The 21,280-nt window shown below is 51.6% G+C and overlaps 10 protein-coding genes across 10 annotated transcripts; 3 read left to right on the top strand and 7 right to left on the bottom strand.

Annotated features, from left to right (window-relative positions):
• Positions 1 to 1,569: 1,569 nt before the first annotated feature.
• PV06_01727 (uncharacterized protein) lies at positions 1,570 to 2,355 on the bottom strand. The gene has a single exon (XM_016402353.1). The coding sequence runs from the start codon at positions 1,995 to 1,997 to the stop codon at positions 1,632 to 1,634; it is 366 nt and encodes a 121-aa protein (XP_016266250.1). The 5' UTR covers positions 1,998 to 2,355; the 3' UTR covers positions 1,570 to 1,631.
• A 471-nt stretch (positions 2,356 to 2,826) lies between these two features.
• PV06_01728 (uncharacterized protein) lies at positions 2,827 to 4,301 on the bottom strand. The gene has a single exon (XM_016402354.1). It carries the CDS (start codon positions 4,201 to 4,203, stop codon positions 3,457 to 3,459), a length of 747 nt encoding a protein of 248 aa, XP_016266251.1. The 5' UTR covers positions 4,204 to 4,301; the 3' UTR covers positions 2,827 to 3,456.
• Positions 4,302 to 4,467: 166 nt separating this feature from the next.
• On the top strand, positions 4,468 to 6,338 carry PV06_01729 (uncharacterized protein). Its single transcript, XM_016402355.1, has one exon. The coding sequence runs from the start codon at positions 4,545 to 4,547 to the stop codon at positions 6,021 to 6,023; it is 1,479 nt and encodes a 492-aa protein (XP_016266252.1). The 5' UTR covers positions 4,468 to 4,544; the 3' UTR covers positions 6,024 to 6,338.
• A 24-nt stretch (positions 6,339 to 6,362) lies between these two features.
• On the top strand, positions 6,363 to 8,985 carry PV06_01730 (uncharacterized protein). The gene has a single exon (XM_016402356.1). The coding sequence runs from the start codon at positions 6,583 to 6,585 to the stop codon at positions 8,059 to 8,061; it is 1,479 nt and encodes a 492-aa protein (XP_016266253.1). The 5' UTR covers positions 6,363 to 6,582; the 3' UTR covers positions 8,062 to 8,985.
• Positions 8,918 to 11,316, bottom strand: PV06_01731 (uncharacterized protein). Its single transcript, XM_016402357.1, has 2 exons — positions 11,149 to 11,316; positions 8,918 to 11,075 (listed from the first exon to the last, which is right to left on the bottom strand). The coding sequence occupies exons 1-2, from the start codon at positions 11,224 to 11,226 to the stop codon at positions 9,252 to 9,254; spliced, it is 1,902 nt and encodes a 633-aa protein (XP_016266254.1). The 5' UTR covers positions 11,227 to 11,316; the 3' UTR covers positions 8,918 to 9,251.
• Positions 11,317 to 11,527: 211 nt separating this feature from the next.
• PV06_01732 (uncharacterized protein) lies at positions 11,528 to 12,490 on the bottom strand (the record flags this gene model as incomplete). The annotated part of the gene is made up of 1 exon (XM_016402358.1): positions 11,528 to 12,490. The coding sequence occupies one exon, from the start codon at positions 12,488 to 12,490 to the stop codon at positions 11,528 to 11,530; it is 963 nt and encodes a 320-aa protein (XP_016266255.1).
• A 1,752-nt stretch (positions 12,491 to 14,242) lies between these two features.
• PV06_01733 (uncharacterized protein) lies at positions 14,243 to 17,971 on the bottom strand. Its single transcript, XM_016402359.1, has 3 exons — positions 17,809 to 17,971; positions 17,700 to 17,754; positions 14,243 to 17,651 (listed from the first exon to the last, which is right to left on the bottom strand). The coding sequence occupies exons 1-3, from the start codon at positions 17,820 to 17,822 to the stop codon at positions 14,496 to 14,498; spliced, it is 3,225 nt and encodes a 1,074-aa protein (XP_016266256.1). The 5' UTR covers positions 17,823 to 17,971; the 3' UTR covers positions 14,243 to 14,495.
• A 276-nt stretch (positions 17,972 to 18,247) lies between these two features.
• PV06_01734 (uncharacterized protein) lies at positions 18,248 to 18,944 on the top strand. The gene has a single exon (XM_016402360.1). It carries the CDS (start codon positions 18,422 to 18,424, stop codon positions 18,743 to 18,745), a length of 324 nt encoding a protein of 107 aa, XP_016266257.1. The 5' UTR covers positions 18,248 to 18,421; the 3' UTR covers positions 18,746 to 18,944.
• PV06_01735 (uncharacterized protein) lies at positions 18,824 to 19,897 on the bottom strand (the record flags this gene model as incomplete). The annotated part of the gene is made up of 1 exon (XM_016402361.1): positions 18,824 to 19,897. The coding sequence occupies one exon, from the start codon at positions 19,895 to 19,897 to the stop codon at positions 18,824 to 18,826; it is 1,074 nt and encodes a 357-aa protein (XP_016266258.1).
• Positions 19,898 to 20,485: 588 nt separating this feature from the next.
• Positions 20,486 to 21,070, bottom strand: PV06_01736 (uncharacterized protein; the record flags this gene model as incomplete). The annotated part of the gene is made up of 1 exon (XM_016402362.1): positions 20,486 to 21,070. The coding sequence occupies one exon, from the start codon at positions 21,068 to 21,070 to the stop codon at positions 20,486 to 20,488; it is 585 nt and encodes a 194-aa protein (XP_016266259.1).
• Positions 21,071 to 21,280: the final 210 nt, after the last annotated feature.

A 21,280-nucleotide genomic window follows, 5' to 3' on the forward strand; every position in this document is an offset into this window, starting at 1 on the left:
CAAAAGCAATCCACACGACCAGCCGCGTGAACTTATTGGAAGGCTAGGGAAGAAGGCTCCTTCCGACGAAGCCACGGGGATCGAAGCGCTGATCTCACCAAGTTGTGACCGGTCGACATGCGCTGGCAGATGATCCGTGAAGAGATACTGCTCGACGGTGTCCGGTTTGAGAATGGCCTTGCCCGTGGTCGGGCTCGTGCCCTTGTTCAGCAGCGTCGCCAGGAGTTTGGAGTAGTCTTCGAGAGTCGAGAACAGAAATGCGCCCCCACCAAAAACCCCAGGCTTGTCAGTGGGCCCTGCTGCTGGCACTGCTACCAGCTTGCCATTCACGGGGAAGTGGACAATCAGGCCTGGCTTTGAACGATCTGGAATACCACCTGTATTATTCATCCCAAGAGGCTTCAGAATATTCTGGTCGATGTAATCGGGCAGTTTCATCCCGGTGATGGCCTCGACAACGAAACCAAGCCAATCTGTGTTTACCCCGTAGACATATTTTGTGCCTGGGTCGGCGATGAAGGGAGTCTCAAAATCCTCGTACTCGCTCGGGTTCGAATAGCCACTCGGTTTGCGGCCAGTGTGCATGCGGTACTGCAGTGTCAATGGGTCAAAAAAGTCATACGAGAACCCTGTCGTGTGGGTGATGAGGTGATGGATGGTCGGCTTGGTTTTCGGATCGCGCAGAATAGGTCCATCTTTGCTCATCGACTCCAAAACTTGGATTCTTGAGATCCTGGGAACGTACTTTTCGACCGGGTCGGATAGTGACAGCTTCCCCTGTTCGAGTAGTTGGAGCACAGCAATGGAGGTAACGAGTTTGGTGCAGCTGAACAATTGCAAGGTAGTGTCTGTCGTGAATGGCGGAGAAGCAGGATCATCCAGATTCAATGTACCGTGCGCCGTTTTGAAGAGGACTTCGCCTTTGGAGCTGACGAGCACGGCGCCGATGCCAGGGACAGACTTGTCCTTTGCTGCGGCCTCAAAACTTGATGTTAATTTGGCTTCCATCTTGGGAGAGGAGGCTCGTATTAAGGGAGTATTTCTTTTCGTGAATCTGGATCCAATCGACGGACCATCAGTGCTCTCTGGAGAGAGAGGTCTCGAGAAGGTTTTTGATGCCGTGGTCTGGTTTTGAATCCTCCAGACTAAAGGTGCTTTATACTTCGGTGCCCTGCTTTCTGGAGCGAGCAGACAAGGAGCACGGCAAATCAGAGCGGGGAGTGGGTCAACGGCTTTGATCCCAATGCGGAGCTCCCTATAGCCCGTACTAAACCAACAGCTAAGCCGAGGTTCGTGTGAGATGGATTCTTATACGGAGAACTTACCTCGCCTTCTCAATGAAGCTGTTCAACGGCCCAAGTACAAGGATGATAAGCCCTAACGTTTTCCTAGGTAGTGGTTATCGACTTTATTGGTCATTGCAGTCCCAGCATTTATATATTTGTCGTGGGTTGGTAAACACCAATGACCACCCAACAGGTGAGAAAATACATTCCAGCTAATGAACTTCTTGGTGTTGTCTACACTTTCAGCTTCTGCGTCGTCCTTCTACGAGCCGAAACGTCCATGGCTTGTACCACCTGCCTCAATCAGAAAACCCCACCCAGCCACCGTAGCATCATCGCAGTGTATTATTGCCTGTCGGAGTACGATTCATATTGAAGATTCCATATCCACCGAGCATTGTCATCGAATCCATAGCCTTTGGAACTCGTGGTCCCAATGTGTTGCAGAAGAGGGGGCACAATGGCCCAGCGCATATATTGGGTTTCGTCTGCAATTTTCTCGATCTCCATGTCCACCAGACCTTTTGTGGCAAGGTTTATCTGATCCAGGATATTTGGGATCACGTCCCAGGAATAGACAAGGTCCTGAGAGCAGCATCCATACTTATTCATCTCTTCGACACCCCGCGGGATCGGCGTCACTGACTGTTTGCCAGCAAGGAAGAACAAAGCAATGAGTGCCGGGAGGCACACGAAAGAAATGACAACCATGACTCCTGTAGTTATACAACTGACATTCTTAGGGGGCTATCGTCTTATTCCAACCATTGCTGAGGATGTTGACAACCATGCGATAAAGGACCAGAACAGGTGGGTTGCCAAGTCATACCCAAGAAGGGTCTCAGTGTAGAACAAACGGAGGTGTACCCAAGTCTGTCCAGAATGCTGGGTCTCCATCTTCTCGTCTACGATCTTGATTGCATCCAGGAGCCGAGGAAACCAATTGCCAGCAGCCAGCGTATCGTTCTTAATCTTAATGATTGCGACGTAATGCGCCTTTGTTTATGAAGCAATCGCTCGACAGATATTTGTAATCGTACAGGACCTTTCCCTGTACAATCCACCCTCTTTCCAGACCTGGACCTGACCACGTTCTGGCCCCTCATGACGGTATTCAAGAAGACGATCAGGCAGGATACCAAACCGTTTCTCACTAGACACTGGATTTGTCGAAGGGTCTGTATGGCCGATGAAGAAATCGAAGATCTTCTTCCGCTCGTCCTAGGCTATACCAGCAAAGAGGGATCCTACCGTTGCTTTCACGTATTGGTGTTTCTGACGAGCGACGGTGGCAATTCCCAGGCAAGGAAGCGGAGGCTCAACGGGGCAGGTCTCGATTCTTGCAGTATGATCAAGAGTAGCCACATAGATCTCCGATTTCAAAATTGATGAGCACTATATCGTGTGGCATACGCGCGGCTGAGACCGAAGAAGGCAGATGTCGGGTCTCGATATGTTGTAGAACGACAGTAAATGATCATAAGAAGATAGAAGAAAGAAAACGCGAGGAGTGTCTGAATTGGACGAGACCACCACCGCTTGCGACAATGGCCGAGTCCCCGAAAGCCCCCGCTTCGATATCGGCATACGCATATAGTGAAGCGATTGTATGTCCTGACGCAAGGTAAGTTGCGTTGTTACCGCTGTGTTGCAACGCATCGCATGATGCTTGGTGCGGGTTATGGCGAGTTTAACGTTGAAATGCGATTGAGCAATTGAACGCAGTGAAGTGACTTGCAGATGAACCTCTGTTCTGGGTGGGAATGATCGCAATGATGGTCAGTGTGTCCCTACCAGAGGAGATTGTGACGTGGTGAAAACATGGGCCGCCCACATTGCAAGGCTCCTTTTCCACGAGTAGTAAACAGGTTGTGTTGGTACCCAGAATAGTCAAGAACAAACTGCTTTTGGTATCAACGCAAGATGAGATTAGCTGAGACCGAGTAATTGCTTCTGAGATCAGTATGGAACCATTAAACACAAAAGGAGAGCTCGCTGCGTTCTCGACAAACAATGTCCTCTTGAGGCTCGTTGTGTGGCATATGTAGATATCTGGGACTTGAGGTCATTCAGTCAAGATCGATGAGTAGCCAATAGAGTCAGGTTTGGTGTCAAAGTTGCACTGTTCATGGCCAAATCATATTGTTGATAGGGTCTAACACCACCAGGATCACCGTTTCCGCTCGCGTATGCCTTCTGATCCCTTGTCGCTACCTGTACTCTTGCCACTGCCAGCCAAGTAACTTGCCAGATCAAAGTTGCTTGCTGGTCCGCTGCTTCCTCCACCCTGCATCGCCTGTGTGAGGCCAGACATGGGGCCTTTCTTCTGCATCTCCTCGTATTCGGCTCGCATTTCTGGATCCATATTCTCCATCAACTTGGGCATGCCAAAAGTGAACACAAGAGCCACAACGCCCATCAGAATCATGGGATTCTTGAGCAAGCTCAAGGGATTGAAGCCTTGACGTTCTTCATAGAAGTTCTTTCTCGAGAGAACTTTCGCCGACATCTCCAACCGATCTGTCGGTGCTGGGACTAGGGCGACACCACGGTCTTCCCATCTTGTGCCCCGATATGTCTCCCATGCTCCTGTGATGACTGTCGAGGAAGATTCGCCTGAGGCGGACGAAGAGGCAAGGTCGATTCGGTATGGAGCAAATACGTAGTCTCGGCTGTAAATATCTAGTAGATGGGAGCCAACTGTCGTGATGTCGGGAAACTCAAAGTAGTTTCCTTTGCGAAGAACCGCTCGTAGAGGCTGCCCGGTGCCAGAGGTCAGAGTGGCATGGGTAGAGGCTGATAAAGCATTTGGATTTGGAAGTAGATTCGAGGCAGGAACTTGGATGCGAAGAGTGGCCGCACTTGCACTGGTGAGCAGGCAAAAAGCAGAGACCAGCGTCAGCAATGTGGTCGCCATTTAGGTGTAGCTCTTGTATGATGAATGGAGGTAGTCGAGTTACAAGGAGGTTTTTTGTGCAGGCTCAAGATGAGAAGTGGGCACGTAGCAGCAAAGCAACGACAGCAATGGACAGACTTCAGATACGGAGAACTGCATACTCTGTAGTGTAGTGTAGTGTAGCCTCGCGAGGCTGAATCACGTGCTGCATGTGGTCAGAGACTGTGTACGGTGGAGTGGAAGCAATTACGTCTGGTGAGTCTGTTTTCGTGCATCCTTAGATGAATCACCTCACCTCATGAAGACAAGCAGAGGAGGCTCAATCTGTTCCCTGCAAAGTCGAGCATCTGTATCCTCGCATCATGCAAGATCCAAGGCATGTCCCGAACCCATTACGCCCCTACTATGTGCCTCCGTCAATAGGGACGGAACTACCGTCCAACTCGAGTACTGGCGCCTTCAAATCATCTTCCACCCCGACCTTCTCCTTTCCAGACATTGACTATTCCGACTACATCCCAGAGGGAAGTCCCTCAATTACGGGCTCAGTCAAATCCGTGATTGATCGAGCCTTCTGGAAATATACCAATGTCCTCCTCGCACAACCCTTCGAAGTCGCGAAGTTGATTCTACAAGCGCGCGTTGCACAGGAAGATGATGGAGATGAAGCACCAAAGAAGAAAAAGCTTGCACACGATGATGACTTAGACAATGGCTATGACTACGATAATCCCTCCGATGACGAACCAAACTACTTTACCTCAACTGCACCGTACGACAGACCTCTTGCGAGTCATTCGCCGCCTCGTGGCCGGCGTGGAAGACCGCCCCGGGACGACTTCTCTCCCCAACATGCCTCTGGCCATGCTCAACAACAGAATGGCAAGATAAATTTGAAGAATCCTCACTCTCTTCTCGATGCTTTGTCATCCCTCTCGTCCGGCAGCGGAGCATTGGCAATGTGGCGGGCCACAAATTCCACCTTCGTTTACAACATTTTGAGTAGGACACTGGAGATCTTCTTCCGAAGCTTTTTGGCCGCAGTATTTGGAGTTGCAGAGAGTGACATCTTAGTCCCTGCAACTGCTGGAGCGATCCCAGACACTTCCATACTCACCTCCACGGCACCAGCTGCCACCGTCCTTATTGCTACTGCAGCGGCAGCGTTGTCGTCTCTGATTTTGGCCCCGATAGATGCAGCCAGGACCCGGCTGATCCTTACACCCTCTAGTCAGGAACCGAGGACACTCCTTGGAACTTTGAGGACTCTCCCTACGGCATACATGATCCCGGTCCACCTTGTTCCTATCACCTTCCTGACTTCTACTTTGCCGACCATGATTTCTACCAGCACCCCTGTGGTTTTGAAGACTTATCTGGGACTCGATCCGGCCATGAATCCGGCCAGCTGGAGTCTGGCAACCTTTGCTGGATCTGCATTAGACCTGTCTATCAAATTCCCACTAGAAACTGTTCTACGGCGCGCCCAGATCGCTACATGGACTTCTCCTGCATACTCGCCGCCTACTACATCGTCCAAACGCAAGGCGATTACAACGATTGTACCTGTGCCGCAATCGTACAGAGGAATTGTACCTACAATCTGGAGTATCATGCGGGAAGAAGGCTATTCCGAATCCCAGAAAGACAAAACGGCAGCGTTAGCGGGCAGAGCACCCAGAAGAAGGCGCAAAGGTCAAGGCATCGAAGGCCTATACCGTGGCTGGAGGGTCGGTTTCTGGGGCCTCATCGGAGTGTGGGGCACTTCTTTTGTTGGAGGACTACAAAGTGGTAGCGAGGCTGCCACGGCTGGGACCGGTGTTCATGGTGGGAAATTTTAGACCCTGAGAAAGCTCAAGGTTCTTTTCTTGTGTTTGATTTGTTATGTTGCGGCCTCGCTACTATGTGTATATGTATGTGCGGGTGGCCGGGATCAGCAAGGCGTTTTGGGTGTTAGCTGATGATACCCCCTACTCTTCTCACTGTGGACATGGAATTTACTCGTACAGTACAAGCTTGTACAAGTTGTTGGACCCTGATCGGATGCTGTGCTTCCTCTATTAATCTAGTAGTGGCCTGACTCGCGGCTGTTTATCGTATGAGCGAAATCGGAGCCCCTCTTTCTTGGCAGAGAGCACCCATCTAATCTGATTAGATTTTTCGCATCTCCCTCTCCCTCCCAAACACAACCTCAATATCACTCATCTGCCTTGTCTTCACTGTGCACTGTGCATAGGTACTGCTGTCGCACCGTTTTGACAGGGTATCGGGCAGCCTGAAAAGGCTCCTCGACACTGTCCACGATTTCTTATTGAATTTTCCTCCGGATAAACATCATCTTGTACAAAGAGCTTCATTTTCGGCCAATCTCGGCGAGCGTGAACCTACGTTCTTGAAATCATGGCCTCGAGTGCAGCCTCACCACCGACGGCGGGTTCGACCCCGGCCCCGGTCGACATCAAGCCTATACTTACAAGACAGCCGTCCTTGTGTGCAAAGCCTGTGCAAACCCCGCCGGCGACATCCCCCACCTCGACAACACCCTCCGCCACACTCTCCCTGACAAGCAAGGAATGGATCATCCCCCCACGCCCAAAACCCGGTCGGAAGCCAGCGACCGATACGCCACCCACCAAACGCAAGGCACAGAACCGTGCTGCCCAGAGGGCGTTTCGAGAGCGACGTGCCGCGAGGGTGGGAGAACTCGAAGAACAGTTGAAACAGATCGAAGAAGAGAATGAACAAGAGCAAGATGTCCTGAGAGGAACCATTGAAAAGCTCGAACAGGAAATCGACCAGTATCGCCATGACCTCACCAACTGGGTTGATCGCTGCCGCAAACTCGAAGACGAACTGACCTCGCTTCGTGCAACAACTCCCCAAGCCGGGACACCCTCCGGAGGGGCATCTACAACCGAGCCTGCCATCGATGACAACACTGTCGGCTGCGGAAACTGCACACTGGAAACTCGCTGTCAATGTATCGACGACGCTTTTCAAGCAATGGGCGGCGAAGCCGGTACGAGCACACATCAGCATGAAAAACGACCACACTCCCCAGTCTATATGGAGGCCCAAAAGCGTATCAAGGTTGAGCCGAAAGAAGCATTGGAAGTCGATTTCACCTCGATGTATTCGGCCAAAGACATCTCCGGCCTCAGTCACTCGGAGCGACATTCTCCAACCTCAGCGGTCGCCGACCCCTGCGGTTTCTGCTCTGATGGCACTCCATGCATCTGTGCGGAAATGGCGGCAGAGCGTGAGCAAGCTCAGAACGATACAGCTGCACCTGTATCCATGAGCTTGCATCGTCCTGTAGCTTCAGTCAACCCGCCAAGACAGCTCGACCAATTCACACCGCCACCCTCAGAAGGGGATGTCGCCATATCAGTCCCTGCAGCAGCAGAACCCCCGCCCTCGGGATGTGCCTCTGGCCCAGGAACGTGCGCACAATGCCGTGCCGATCCCAACAGCACGTTGTTCTGCAAATCCCTCGCCGCTTCTCGAGCACAGTCTGCAAGCGCCCAATCAGGCTGCTGTGGTGGTCAAACCCCTGGCGGTCGTTCGTGTTGCCAAAGCCAGATAGACTCTGTCCCGCTACCGCCTAGGACCACTCGGTCCCGTGCGGCGGTCGGCTCGTCTCAAGCTCGTGTCACGGCCAAGGCCAGCGTCACATTGACATGTGCTGATGCATACACGACGCTCAGCCGACACCCGGCGTATGAACGTGCCAGTGACGAAATAGCTACGTGGCTACCAAAGTTGCACGCCAGCGATGCTCATACTGCAATGGTGGGAAGGCCAGCTCTTGAGATTGATGCCGCGAACGTCATGGCGGTGTTGAAAGACTTCGATCGCAGGTTCGGCCAAAGCCTTTGAGAGAGTTTCAGGTCTCGGGCCATGCGCTTTCTTTGCTTTGAGCTTTGCAGAGCCGAAGCATGACGGTCGTCGTGCCAATTTATTTTTTTGTTTCTACAATTGCTGATCGATTTGGCTACATTTTTCAGTCGCCCGCGGGAGCCATCCTGGGCATGGGGCCGGCGTCATCGCTGTGAAGAATATCATACATGCCATGTCAAAGAGCGGAATTACCTCGATGGTGACATGCTCACTCCCTCCGGGGACGAGAAGAGGCATCGGACTTGGCTCCTTCTGGGCAAGGCATTAATGCCCACCCAAGAAATGGAAGTATGACTGGCAGGCGGTGAGCAGCCCAATTGAACAGGTCCTCGTCGCTGGACGGACAGGTATTGGTCCCAAACCTGTGTCACTACGTTCATCATCACGCCGTCCATCTTTCATGACCTCCACAGGGACCGAGGCCGACGTGTACATAGTTCATCTCGGTGGTGCCACAGGACACGATTGAACGTCATCATTAACGATACTCATTAGCTTCTCACCGAAGAAGAACGTATGACAAGAATCACGCAGGGACGAACCGGGGGAAAGGAGAGCGGAGTTGAGCAGAGTTGAGCTGATGTACATACACCCATCTTCTCTCTCCTCTTGGAAGAAAAACGTACAGGCGTCGCGAGGTGTTTATGTGTTTACTTGCCTAGGTCGGTGGTTACGACAGTGGGACAAGGTACGAATCATGGAGGAGGACTGCGCTCTGGATACAGTCTACACGGGTACACGGTGTCAAAGGCGCACCACGTCTAGTCGTACTCGTAGGAACAAGTTTGTTGTATCCGTACATGTACAAGTATTATTGTACATAAAAAGACACACATGAACACCGACACAGCCGGTGATCCACTAGGTATGATATCTATAGAGTATCTATCACGTCAAAAGTAACCCACACCGCTATAAATCGAATTCTGTCGTCGAACAGTGTTCGTTGTGCAAGTTCATTCATATACGGACAGGGATAGTCGTCAATTCCACTCCTTCCGCTCGATCGCATCTCGTGTATTGGTAGGATGCCTATGGGAAGAATCGTCCCTGGCATTCATCCATTGACGCCGCCCATGATCGAGGACTTGTCGAATGATCCTCGACCTGATCCTTCCTGACCCCGGCACTGATCGGGATCGAGTCGGAGGTACGGAGAGGTCCAAAGGTCACATCCACAACCACCCTCGTTCCTTGGGCCTGCGACTCCCCTCGGCCGGGCTGGTCAACGCGTACTCCCACGCCAACTCCCCGTCGACATAAAGCTTGTACCTCAACAGACTGCGCTGCAGGTCGTTGTTCCCACCGAGGTTATCGACCTCCACGACCCCGACCTTGCTGTTCCCGTCGGGCAAGTATTTGATCGCGACGTCATCCTCGTCCACTTGCTTGAACGTCCGGAAGGGCAGGTAGAACATGCTCAGGGGCCCCACGCTGAACTCGTGCGGCCCAGCCTGTTGCCCGGTCTCGTACACACGCATGTCGCCCGTCTTGTTCCTAGGGTCAGTATAGCTTGCCGTCCCCAAAAACCGAGGGTACCGAATCGCCGCGAACTCGTGGCGGTCGCCGGACAATATAATCACGCGCACGCCAAGTTCCTTTTCGGCCTTTTGCATCGCCTCGAGAATGACGGAGCGTTCTCGCAGGAACCCACCCCACGTGTCGGGCGTGCCGAAGCGCCAGTTCTTGGTGAAGGGCACGGAAGATGCAATGATTTTCCAATGAATGTGCGATGGTTCGGGTGCGGAGAGATACTTGAGCAGAGATGCCAGTTGGACGGATCCGAGCATTGTATGATTCGTGCGTGTATCAGATGGGTTCGAAGATGAAGACGAATCCGATTCAGGATCGGTCCGGTACCGTCGAGTATCGAGCATGAAAAAGGAAGCTGGTCCATTCGAGAATTGGAAATATGTCGTGTTGGTCTCGGCGCCTGGAGGAGCACCGGGAGGCGTGGGTGGATTGACAGACACATGATAATGGATGAAAGGATCCGAGGCAGCTGGAAACGGTTCGGTGTCATTCCCGCCAGACCAGTCATTGGCAATTTCATGGTCATCGAGGGTGTGAATCCACGGCAAAGTATCGAGACCCGGCAAAGACCACGACGGTGACGAGTACACCCGTCGATACTCGGACCTGTAGTGGGCGAGAGAAGACGACAGACGGAAAGGTACGTCGACGTAGATGAAATCGCCCAGGAAGAGCATGAACGAGGCTGGGTTTGGTAGTCCACGAAGAACTTTGGATAAATATTCGAAGCCATGAATCGCAAGAGCCGGGGCAGATGGTCGGTAAGGGAAGTTGGCCTTGATGCAAGACGACGTCAGGAAGGTGAGTTTGTTGGCCGCGTCGGAATACGGAGAGGGTGCCGTGGTAAATGTGCCAGACTTGTCGTTTGAGAGAGAATATATGTATTTCTTGGACGGCTGAAGACCTCCGAATGTCACTGGGTACGTGTAATCGGTGTCAGCGCCTAGGTAGTAGATGGTGTCCGTCGTTGTCCAACTTGTCTTGTCTGCAGGCGACAAGTAGACGTACAAGGGTAGTTGAGCAGGATCGGGTTCTCGAACCAGGACCTTCGCCGTCGTCGAGTCCACAAACCCTACTCTTGTGAAGCTCAGGTCTCGTGCCGGGTGCAGGAGAGGTCCTCGGAAAACGAGATCGAGGGTGAACAGGGCCAAAAGAACATTGATTCCAATGGTCATATAACTCCATTCCGGCTCTTTCCAGTTGGGTATCCCAAAGACACTGATTCTGAGAAAGGATTTCTCCTCCTCATAGATAGCCGGCTCTTCGTGATCGTCATCATCTTCTTTGGTCTCTGATTGCTCTTCCGACTTGTTGTCTTCTCGCTGTGGAAAGAGCTTAGGGAATGCTTCGGGCAGACGGGGCCGGGCGGAGCCAAAGGCTTCTTCAGATTTGCCAAAGACACAATACAGATACACGGCGATACTCAAAAGTATCAGCGGAGGGAAATGGTGTCCTGGGATCTTATGTCGCAGTCAGCTCAGAACATCTACATCTGCTATTTCAGCTTCTGGGAACTCCAAGAATCATACGTACCCATCTCAGGAAGATATATGCGGATACTCTGGCTACCGCCGAGCTTACAGCAGCGGCAATGACAGGCGCGGGAGCCATGGTTTTGTTGAGGAGTTCAAAGAAAATATCTCTCACTGCCTCAGCAGCGAGTATGAGTCCTTCACATCACATGGTCAATCGAAGTTGGCCCCAAACAGCGAAACAATTACTTTGAAGCAGGCTTCTGCGACTCGGAATTCGACCAATGACGCAGGCCAGCCCAGATGAGGTTTAGTGGGGAATCGTACTCGTAATGGTCTAACGTGTGATTGGTTCTAGCAGTCGATTAGACAGCCTTGCGTCAGCCTTGTGGTCGGGCATGCCCTCTCCAGTCCTATTTCATATCCTCGTGCCATCTTCTTCATCGGTTGATATTGATAGACGCCAAGTTCCTGCCCATACGCACAATGATGGCAGCATCTCTTACTCTCTTCATGCCCATGCACAGTCCCATGGCGTACGCCCACATCCAACAATTCTCCTCCTGAGGCAAAGCGTCCCAGTACTCCCAGCCCATGACACCCCCAAAGTTGGGATACCTCTCCACCAGCAGACTCAGCACCGCAGCCGAAAGCTCCAACGGAACATACCCGCTACCACCGTGCTTTGGGTTCGTCAGCATGCCTGCGACCACCTTCTGTGCAGGCCAACCGTTGCGCATAATTTCGTCGTAAGCGTCGGTCGTGTTCATACCACCCCAGCCGTTGTAGAATTGCGCATTGTACCACGATATGCTGCTTCCTCTGGCGGCCTCGAGCAATCGATGATCGAAACCAGATAGGTGAGGTCGACCCGCCATCAGAGCCGTCGCGACAGGTGCAAGTGTGATGATAAAGTCCGGACCAAAGTCGCTTTTTAATCGATCGATCAGATGAATCACTCCCGGGAGAGACATGGGTTCCTCTATGTCCAGGTCGAGACCGTCGAGTCCATACTTTCGTATCGTGTCTCGTAACGGTACGTAATACGCTTCGAACCGCGCGAGAGGGACGTCGGTCCTTCCTTCGCTGTAATCGAGTCTGGCGTAGGTGCCTCGGGCGGCACCGCCTAGCATGCCCAAAACCTTGATGCCAGAGTCCTGTAGCACCACCACCTCGTCCCAGAGCTGGGTGTATTTCTCGTGATCTGGTGGATCATCGTTGAGTGTGAGATTATCTGGGGCCCAGTTTACATGCAATGCCGCCAGAATGACATGCGTAACCCCGGACGGGTTGGTGATGAGTGGGAGAAGAGACACGTATTCATCGTTGTGATGATAGGTCTGAAAGTAACATACTATGCGATGATTCCACGCTGTCACGGGAGCTGGAGGGATTGGTGGCATTGCTCCCCCGTAAACACTGACTCATTAAAGAGAGAGACAGGAGTAACATGATCTGGTCTCCCATGGAACGTATTAACCATGATTCATGAAGATACGAGTGCGGAACCACCTGAAGCACCGGCAGCCGATTATTAGCCGAGAATCGCTCGACTACCACAAGATTCAACGAAATCAAAACATGAAAGCCATCAGTTTAGCTCAATGTCATATGCTATCAACCACCTGTGATGTCTACAATCTAATCAAAATAGTGTGCTAGCATGTCCTCATGCAGACCAACCTCCTTCGGCTGCCAGCCAAGCTCCTTCTGAGTCTTCTCACTCGAGGTAGGATTGTCCATTGTCATGGCGTGGGCGAAAAAGCCAAGTGACTGAGCAGCTTCCTGGACGGTCACGCATTCAGCAGGCAGGTTCAGACGCTTGCCGATCAACTCCAGGGTATCTTTCAACAAGATCCCTTGCTCCGCAGTCGAATGGTAGATTCCACCAGACTTGCCCTTCTCCAAGGCAAGACGAAGCAACACGGCAGCGTCCAAACGATGACAGCCGGGCCACCGAGCAGATGCACTGGTGTACAAGGCACGACCATTCTTGCGGGCCATGTCAACGAAGATCTTCGCAAAGCCCTTGTCCCCTGCGCCGTGGACCGTCGGTGCAAAACGGACGATCATACCTCGGAAATTCTTCTCCTTGGTCAAGGCAAGAATGAGGTCCTCGGACCTCCAGCGGTCATAGGGGCCAGGATCTCGTGAGATCTCGCTGTCCTCGGTGGCGACGGCGCCTTTCGCGACCATGAGACTACCGGAGGCAATGATCAGCGGTTTGCCCGAGCCTGCAATGGCGTCTGCCATGGCGTTGATGGCCGCACGGTCAACGGCGGTATTGTGAGGCATGTCGCTAAAGTCGTGGATGAAGCCAAGGTGCAGAATGGCATCGGATTCTTTCGCGCCCTTCTTCAACGCTTCGAGATCCTCCAGGTGTCCTCGGAGCACTTCAGCGCCAGCTTTGGTGACCGTGTCGGCCGAGGCATCACTACGAGCTAGACCGAGGACTTGGTGACCGTTGCTGATCAGCTCTTTGGCAGCCGCCGAGCCAATGAAGCCAGATGCTCCTGTGATGAAGACGCGCATGCTGTTGGACTGGTGTTTGTTGAAGTTGGAAGATTGGTAAAGATTGATGTAGTACGAATTCGTCGAGTCGAGAACTTTGCTAGAGAAAGATGTTTGGTGCGATGGAATACAAAATACAACTTCAAAGAATCTCCTTCTCACACGAGCCTTTTTATACCTTGTGTTTGCTCCTACACATCTCGGACATTAGAATAGAACCCTATGGAGGACGGAGGTAAGAACATCTCGTCAATTCCCATCTTGCAGCCTTCATTATTGATTTTCCCTTGACAATGGGCCATAGCAAGAGTATTCATTGGAGAGGATGAGAATACTAGGTCCAGTTGGATCGTGTTGAAGGCAACGGTATGAGCGTCACCAGGTTGTACCGAGTAGAGATTCATTACTGTCTTGATCAGAAATACGAAATGTGGTTAGCGCGCGGGTTTTGGGTGGAACCACAACCTGCCCCGGTAGGTAGATGATGATACTCCATTCTGTGCGGCGTCAATACTCGTGGAATTCAATCCGCGGAGCAAGGTGTAACAATCTCTCCGTCCGTCAAGGGTCCCAAAGATGCTGATTAATGACTGGAAAGAGCACAAGTACAAGGATGTCTTCCAAAAGCGTCAATGTATACGCGGAACGGAGTGCCGGTAGTGAGATGGCTGACTAGCAATGTCCTTTTCCCGCGCTCCAACAACCTACAGTAGGTACTCGTGCCACTCCAGCAAACAATGAACTCAACCCACATGGGTAAGCCTTGGTCGTGGTGGCTCTCGTACTGTTTGTTTTTCATTTCTACCCAAAACATTACCATAGAAATCTCTACAATAAGTCCACTCTATCCAATGAGCCATCACTCGAGAGCCTGTCACGTACTATGAGCTGAGCATATTAGCCGACCCTCCTCACTCGAGCTGAACTGGCACTTTCTATATCCTCGGCCTGCTGCCTACGCAGCTCGGCAACCTCGTCATAGCCACCATCATCCTCGTCTTCTTCATCCTCCTCATCCGAATCAGCACCTCCTTCGGCATAAGAGGCTTCATCGTCAACCAGGCCTTGGCTTTCAGTTTCAGGTCTGCGCCGTTTCTGAAAATCTTGCGCATGCGCTGATGCTATCACAGTGCCGACTCGTCGCAGAGCCTGCATGCCAGGTGTAAGTGGTGCGCCTCCGCTAGATGTCTTCGATTTGCGTAGTCGTAGTGATGAGTCCCGGGTAGATTGCCTCTCTAGGTCTGCGCCTGTAGCAACATGACCATCCGCCTGTCCGATCGTTGCTGGGGTGCCAGGGGCTCTTCTTGCATCTTCTGGTGAAACCAACTTCCCTGTGACTTCAGGTGATTCGGTAATCTCATATGGCAGCGGGATATCTCTCGAAGCACGGAATTTGCCGACATTGTTACAGTGCTCGTTCTCGACACGGAACAAACTCCACATTCCTCTGCGCAAAACCTCGGCCAGACTTACGAAAAAAGACATCAAAGCTGAGTGCTGGAGATCCTGAGTGAAGATTGCATAGAATACCCACTGCTGTCGGAGGACCACGTCTGCAATAATGGCGAAGTAGTACACCCAAACTTTCTTATAAGCGAGCTGGTCGCGGAGGAAAAAATGCTTAGCCCAGAAGTTGCCCAGACTAAAGTCGAGATACACATCCCAGAACGCACAGTAGACTCCGTTAATAGCAGCGAATGTGATAAAGACGGCGTGTAACGTGTCGCTCCGATCTATCCGGTACAATGACAAGGTCATGTAATATAGGATATTGCAGCAGTATTTCATAAAATTGGCGAGATGAGGAAACCAATTCCGTGAGTCGTAGTAGCGCCGGAGACATTGCAAGGCACGCCAAATAGCGGGCAAGGTAGTGAAGAAACCAAGCAGGCGAGAATGATTCGAGTTGCATTGTGGAGGGTCCTTCCAGCCGTTGGCATACAGACAGAAAAATGCTTCGATCTGGCCCATGGCGTAGGTTTCCGAACAGTACATGTCGCCAAGGTAAAAGTCGCGGAATTCAACAGGGTACAAGCCTGCTAGAAGAAGTCGGAGGTTTGAATAGCCCCACCAACGCCGTGCGCGATGGTACAAAATCCGGAAAGGAAGGACCATGATGAGGAGTGTTAGAAATATTAGGATCACCGGCCAGTAAACGTAAAAAGAGCCGCTGGCGTCAAGTTGAAAGTTGAGGTAAAGGAACAGCCCGTTCAACAGGAGAAAGAAGCAAGGTATTTCCGACAGTTGTCGCCAGTCGAGAACATGTCGTGTGTCGTACTCGAAAACAAAGACATAATTAATGTGAGACTGGGTCCAGATCCGGCAGTCCAGACAGAACAACAGGAACAGGAGAAGCGCAAGGAAGTATCCTGCATATATTTGCAAAAGATATGACGTCTGCAGTTTGATCACCGGGTCTGCGCCGAACAGGTGGTCGGACGCATTGACCAGTCCGGAAATGCCAAAGCAGACGCCAGCTGCAACGTACAGGCCATTGCGAAAGGTAGTGCCAGACTGATCACCTGCACCTAGCTTGGAACGCAGCTTTCGAACTGCAATCTTGTGGTTGCCTCTCTCAAAGTACCGAGAGTACAAATCCTCAACTGCCACAAGATGATTGTCGATAACATCACTTTGGACGAAGTAAGCGTTGTTAACCTTCTCCGCCATGTACCGCAGTGGTGGTCGAGCTTGAACAGCCTTGTCGTACTTCTTGTTAATTTTCCGAAATCCAGTTCTGTTCAGGATGGCATAAGATTTCAGTAATTCCAGGCCGCGGTAGAATTCCTGTAAAGCAAGCTTGAGTCGTCGCTTTGCAAATCTGTACGGCACATCGTCGTGCGGTTTCCTCCTCACGTAATCTTGTTTGGCATCCTCGATTCGCCTTTGGGCATTTGGGCCAGGCGGGGAACTTAACTTTTGCATGGCTTTGCTGGTCTTGCCAGGAGCATGACGGCGTCCCAGAGCATCTTCAATCGGTTTCTTGAGAAAATTTGGACCAGAATCGTTTGCTTGGCCGTTTTCCTTTCCGCCAGGGCCATTTACATACGCGCCGTCAGGTAGTTCCTGAGACGTGCCACGCTGAGGTTTTTGGTCTTTGAGAATTTCCGCCAATCGGCGGTCTCGCATTTCATGCAGCTGTTTTCGAAGTACTTGAAGTCGAGCAGAAGCCTCCTCTTCCTTCATCCGGTAAAAGGTCTCTATCTTGTCCAGTTCTTTGTCCAAGAAGAAGAAAAACTCCCCCTGTCTGGCGTCGAGCTCCTTATATGCTTCCAGCTGAACATCATTGACTGTGGGCTGGTCCAGAGCTTGCGCCGTAAACAGTCTTCGTATTCGCGAACGCGGGAAAGTATGGCTCTCCGAAAGAGAAGAAGATTGGCCTTTTGTGTCCTTGTCTGCATTCCCAGCCCTAAACATCCTCCGGGCAATGCTGCCTCTGAGGCTTCGTTTGGCTGGCGGAGTGGTTTCACCGACATGGTACGCATCTGGAGCGCGGGGTATCTGAGCAGCCTCTGGTAGTTTCATAACCTGTTGGCCCGATGATTCTGCTGACACTGTTTCATTTCGATCTGGAACAACCGGACTTATAGCAGGATCAGGCAATTCCAAGGCTGCGAAATGTCCGGGCGTTTCTCCTTCATCGTCTGGTGGCGTACCAATGATACTCCCATACCTCGTCTGCCATCTGTTTTGATTCGTCTGGGCATTGGCAAGTGGTGTCCGTTCTGGCGTTGGTAACTTACTTGCGTCCTGACTGGGACCTCCAGGGATGAGGATGGGTGGCGACTGAGCAAACCAAGTTCTGCTTTCGGTCTGTTCCAGTGTTGGTCTCGGAGAACCTGCTCTTTCGTTTTCTGGCGCTACCTCTTCGATTTCGGGGAGCGAATGTGTGGTATTGGACGTCTTGGGACGGGGCCGTGTGAAATCATAATGCGTGAATGGTATTCTCTCCGAAGAATCCTCAGGAACGAGCGCAGGGCGAGCAGGGGTGGACGGAGTGCGATTGATGTTTCGAAGGGCTTTGGAGATGGCCTTGATCTTCTTTTTCCCTTGCTACTACAATTAGCCATCTGTGGTACGGCCGAGAAGAAGTTTCCTTGCCTTATAATTCAGGTACTTAACTCTCCATTCGGGGACGGCTTCGTCCTCCAGTTCCCTAATCTATGTCAGTGGCTGAGGAAGTACCGAGCAGGAATCAGTCTCTACGCACTTTGCGAACTTCATGTCCTGGACGGGTGACTGCACACATCGAGGTCATGCTAACAGTAGACGCGAATCTGCATGAGTTTATTATTCGCGCAGGAACAACGACAACAGCGCGAGCACAAGGGAGAGAGGGCCATCAACCCCGGGAAGATGCAGCGTGCAAAATGTCAACCGAAGCCATGGGCATGAAAGAAAAGGGTACCAGCGTCATGGCTGTTGCGCTATTGGTGGTCGCTCCGACACGTGTAAAAATGAGCTTCATCTACGGAATCGGCGGGTTGACGAAAATGCTTGGTTCAAATGACGCATGGGCCAATGCAGCAGCCAGGAAATCAGTTCCTCTGAATGACAAAAAGAGATCTGTCAGACGGCCTCGTCAAGTATTGCCCGGACTCCAGCATGACACGAGCATATGCCCAATAGACACCGATGAACAGAGAGGGGGGAAATGTAAATTGTGTATGGAACATTCTGAGTAATTTACATGCCGACACAGTCAACCAAATTCTGAATTCTCCCACTCCCAACACTGGTCGCCCAGCCGAGTAAGCGAACAGAAGTCGAGACGAACCAAAGATCAACATCCACCAGCTTCCATACCCCCCTCGCCTCTCAAAATGGTCTACACTATCACGGTGCACATGCGTGCCAAATCTTCGGACCCAGCAATCATCCAAAAGCTCAAGAACAAACTCATCGAAGCTTCAAGAGTCTACTCCAAGGACAAGGAAACCGTCTCATGGTTCGTCATGCAATCCGTCCACGATCCAAGGGACTTTACCATTGTCGAACGCTACGAGCAGGAGAGTAGCCAGAAGTATCACCTGGAGAACCCATACTGGAAAACCTTCGACCCCTACGTCAAACCCCTACTCGAGGGAGAAATGGATCTGAGAAGGTTCGAGGAGCTGGACACCAGCAAGGACGTTGTCGTCGAGTAAAAGTTACAAGGTCTACCGGGTTGACGATTGAACGGCCAGAATGGATGCTACGGTATCTCAAACAGTACTTTTCATCTATCAACTGTCATTGATGTACTTGTCAAAAACATCTGCATAAAACTTTCTCCCCACGTCTCTGTGACTTCGGATTTTCGTTCTCAGCTGTGCCTCGCCCCAGGTGTCGTACTGCCCTTGAAGGAACGGACTATCGATCCTCTGGCCTTCTGCCGACTCTCTCGTGTGCCATCGGTCCTGGTCAAAGTGCTGCCACAAGGCCTGGAGGTCTCTTTTGGTCAAATCAGGGCGCACCCCCTGAAAGAAGGGGACACTGTAGCGATCATAGTCGCCAGGGGGGAGCAGGACACGATGCGTCGTAGCTTTGCACACGCCGTTCGTGACAACCTCAAAGGCCTGGCCCATGTTGACGACCAGCGTGTTCGGCACAGATGGAACGTCAAGCCACTCGCCACTCTTCGACAGCGCTTGAAGTCCCTTGATCGATGGGTCCGAAGCCTGTAGTAGGAACGTCATCCAGCCTGAGCTGTCTTTGTGAGGTCCAACGCCTTGTGTTTGTGCGTCTAGCGTTGCATCTGTCGAGGAGGGCCTGTAGTGAACGAGCTTCAACCTGTCTTGAGGCCCAGTAAAGCAGGCCAGACTGTCGTGCGGCAAGTCCAATGCTTCTTCCACCAGCGAGAGAAACTGGGATGCCACTTCCTGCAAAGCTGTGATGTAGGATTCCACCTTTCCTCGCAGTCCTGGGACACTGGTTGATGACTTGATCCATTGATTCGGACCTTGCAATCGGGTGTATAGTGGCAAAGTATCGTCCTGGTCGTATCTACCCTTCAACTCGTTCGCATGTTCGAATTGTTCTCGATGATCCTGGACTTTGGCAGTAGTCTCGGAACCAAACTTGCTATAACCAAGAAAGTGAGGAGAGTTCACGAGCGCGACTGACTCCTTCACTTCTTCCGGCAAACCAAATAGATAGGGCAAGACACGCACAAGGTCTTCAATGGTAGACTGGTCGACGCTGTAACCGGTCAAATAAAGGAAACCGACCTCGAGGAGGGCATGGCGCAACTCCTTGAGTAGTTCAGTCCGAGTCACTGAAATCTCCGCTTTGCTCAGATCAATTGTCGGTATAGACATGTCCGCATGTGGCCATTGGAAACATAAAACAACCTAGAGGTTTGTAGAGAGTGAAAAAGGATCGTCTTCTTGAACCAACAAGACGGCCGAGGTGTTTCTCCAAGCCGCTTTCTATGCACCACAGCATACGATACCTTCAAATCATTATTGGCAGCTAGACGTTTAAATCTACCCACGATATATCATATAGACTATTATGCATAATCACCAAACTACAAAGACACGATCGGCAGTTCCACGTGACTGAAAGCATTGAAAGGCGACTGTACCTCACTGCCTATTCACATGTGGCCATATGGCCCAAGGCGGAGGGAAAAGGGGTAATCATAGGTCATATCTTCCTTTCTATCACTATCGAAGGAAACGACCTCTTCACGAAACTAAATATGAGCATTGTGCATCTCATGATTACATTTGTTCTTGCTTATGTTTTTCAAGGATGATTGTGGTTGTGAATATGCTTTGCTCATCCAGGACAAGTTGCCCACCCCTGCGACCTAAATCGTGCTCGGTGCTACAGTCCTTGTCTGGTCTATATTGACACTTTCAGTCTCCTCATCTCAGAACTGGCCTCATCAGAGGCTTTCATCAGGTAGTCGGCTCGCTCTCAAAGTCGCAGTCCTTGCCAGGCATGCCTCCAGATGCCAAAGCCGGCTCTCCTCCGTTGCCGTCCAGATGGTCGTCTTCATTTTCCCCGGTGCTTTTGTCTTCTTCCTGCTCCGGGCTCTTTGACTTGGTATCGTGTTGGACTCCATTCTCATCGGTATCCAAATCCGTTGCGGCCGAGGTCGGGTTGTCATTCGCTATCTCTGAAGCTTGCTCAGAGAGCAACAGTGGGCTCAATTGAGATGTTGCGACTGAAGCTTGTGTACCCCGACTAGCGCCAACAGCGATCCCACTAGCTCTCTCCATGGTCCTCGCATCTTCGCGAAGCAATCGTGCCCTATTCTCCCAATCGGCAGCGACCCTGCGCATTCCCAAGGCAGCGTCGGCACTGAGACTGGAGGCTCGGTCAAGGGCTATGGCTTCATCGTAGAGGTTGAGGAATTCTTGATGTAAGAGGCGGGACTTTGTAAGGAGGAGGTCAGCCTCGTCTCTGATCAAAGCGGCTTGTTGTTCGAGGATGGCGGCGTCTTCATTGAGCACGTCGCTCGGCGATTGTCTGTCTGTCATCGCGACAAATGGCACACGAAACAGTAAACAGAGTGGAAGGGTAACAAATCAGTCTCTCGAGTCGTGCGATGGAAATGCAATTTAGCAGTGCACCATCGACCAAATCAGGTAAATGATGAGGAGCTTGGCACATGAAGGAGACAACGATGCCATGCTGGCCGTCGTCCGTGTTTGCCTCACTCGCGGAAGCCCGCTCTCGCTATCCCCGAT

The sequence above is a fragment of the Exophiala oligosperma genome (genome assembly GCF_000835515.1).
Source record: "Exophiala oligosperma strain CBS 72588 unplaced genomic scaffold supercont1.2, whole genome shotgun sequence".
In the NCBI taxonomy this organism is placed as follows: domain Eukaryota; kingdom Fungi; phylum Ascomycota; class Eurotiomycetes; order Chaetothyriales; family Herpotrichiellaceae; genus Exophiala; species Exophiala oligosperma.

What these genes read in the sequence shown, in the direction of transcription:
- PV06_01734 (XM_016402360.1), top strand. Translation starts at nt 18,422, where the DNA reads ATGGTCTACACTATCACGGTGCACATGCGTGCCAAATCTTCGGACCCA.
- PV06_01730 (XM_016402356.1), top strand. Translation starts at nt 6,583, where the DNA reads ATGGCCTCGAGTGCAGCCTCACCACCGACGGCGGGTTCGACCCCGGCC.
- PV06_01731 (XM_016402357.1), bottom strand. Translation starts at nt 11,226, where the DNA reads ATGGCTCCCGCGCCTGTCATTGCCGCTGCTGTAAGCTCGGCGGTAGCC. An exon ending in CATATATCTTCCTGAGATGG is followed by an intron (nt 11,076 to 11,148) that starts GTACGTATGATT and finishes CTGCGACATAAG; the next exon opens with ATCCCAGGACACCATTTCCC.
- PV06_01727 (XM_016402353.1), bottom strand. Translation starts at nt 1,997, where the DNA reads ATGGTTGTCATTTCTTTCGTGTGCCTCCCGGCACTCATTGCTTTGTTC.
- PV06_01728 (XM_016402354.1), bottom strand. Translation starts at nt 4,203, where the DNA reads ATGGCGACCACATTGCTGACGCTGGTCTCTGCTTTTTGCCTGCTCACC.
- PV06_01729 (XM_016402355.1), top strand. Translation starts at nt 4,545, where the DNA reads ATGCAAGATCCAAGGCATGTCCCGAACCCATTACGCCCCTACTATGTG.
- PV06_01733 (XM_016402359.1), bottom strand. An exon ending in TTAAGTACCTGAATTATAAG is followed by an intron (nt 17,652 to 17,699) that starts GCAAGGAAACTT and finishes TAATTGTAGTAG; the next exon opens with CAAGGGAAAAAGAAGATCAA.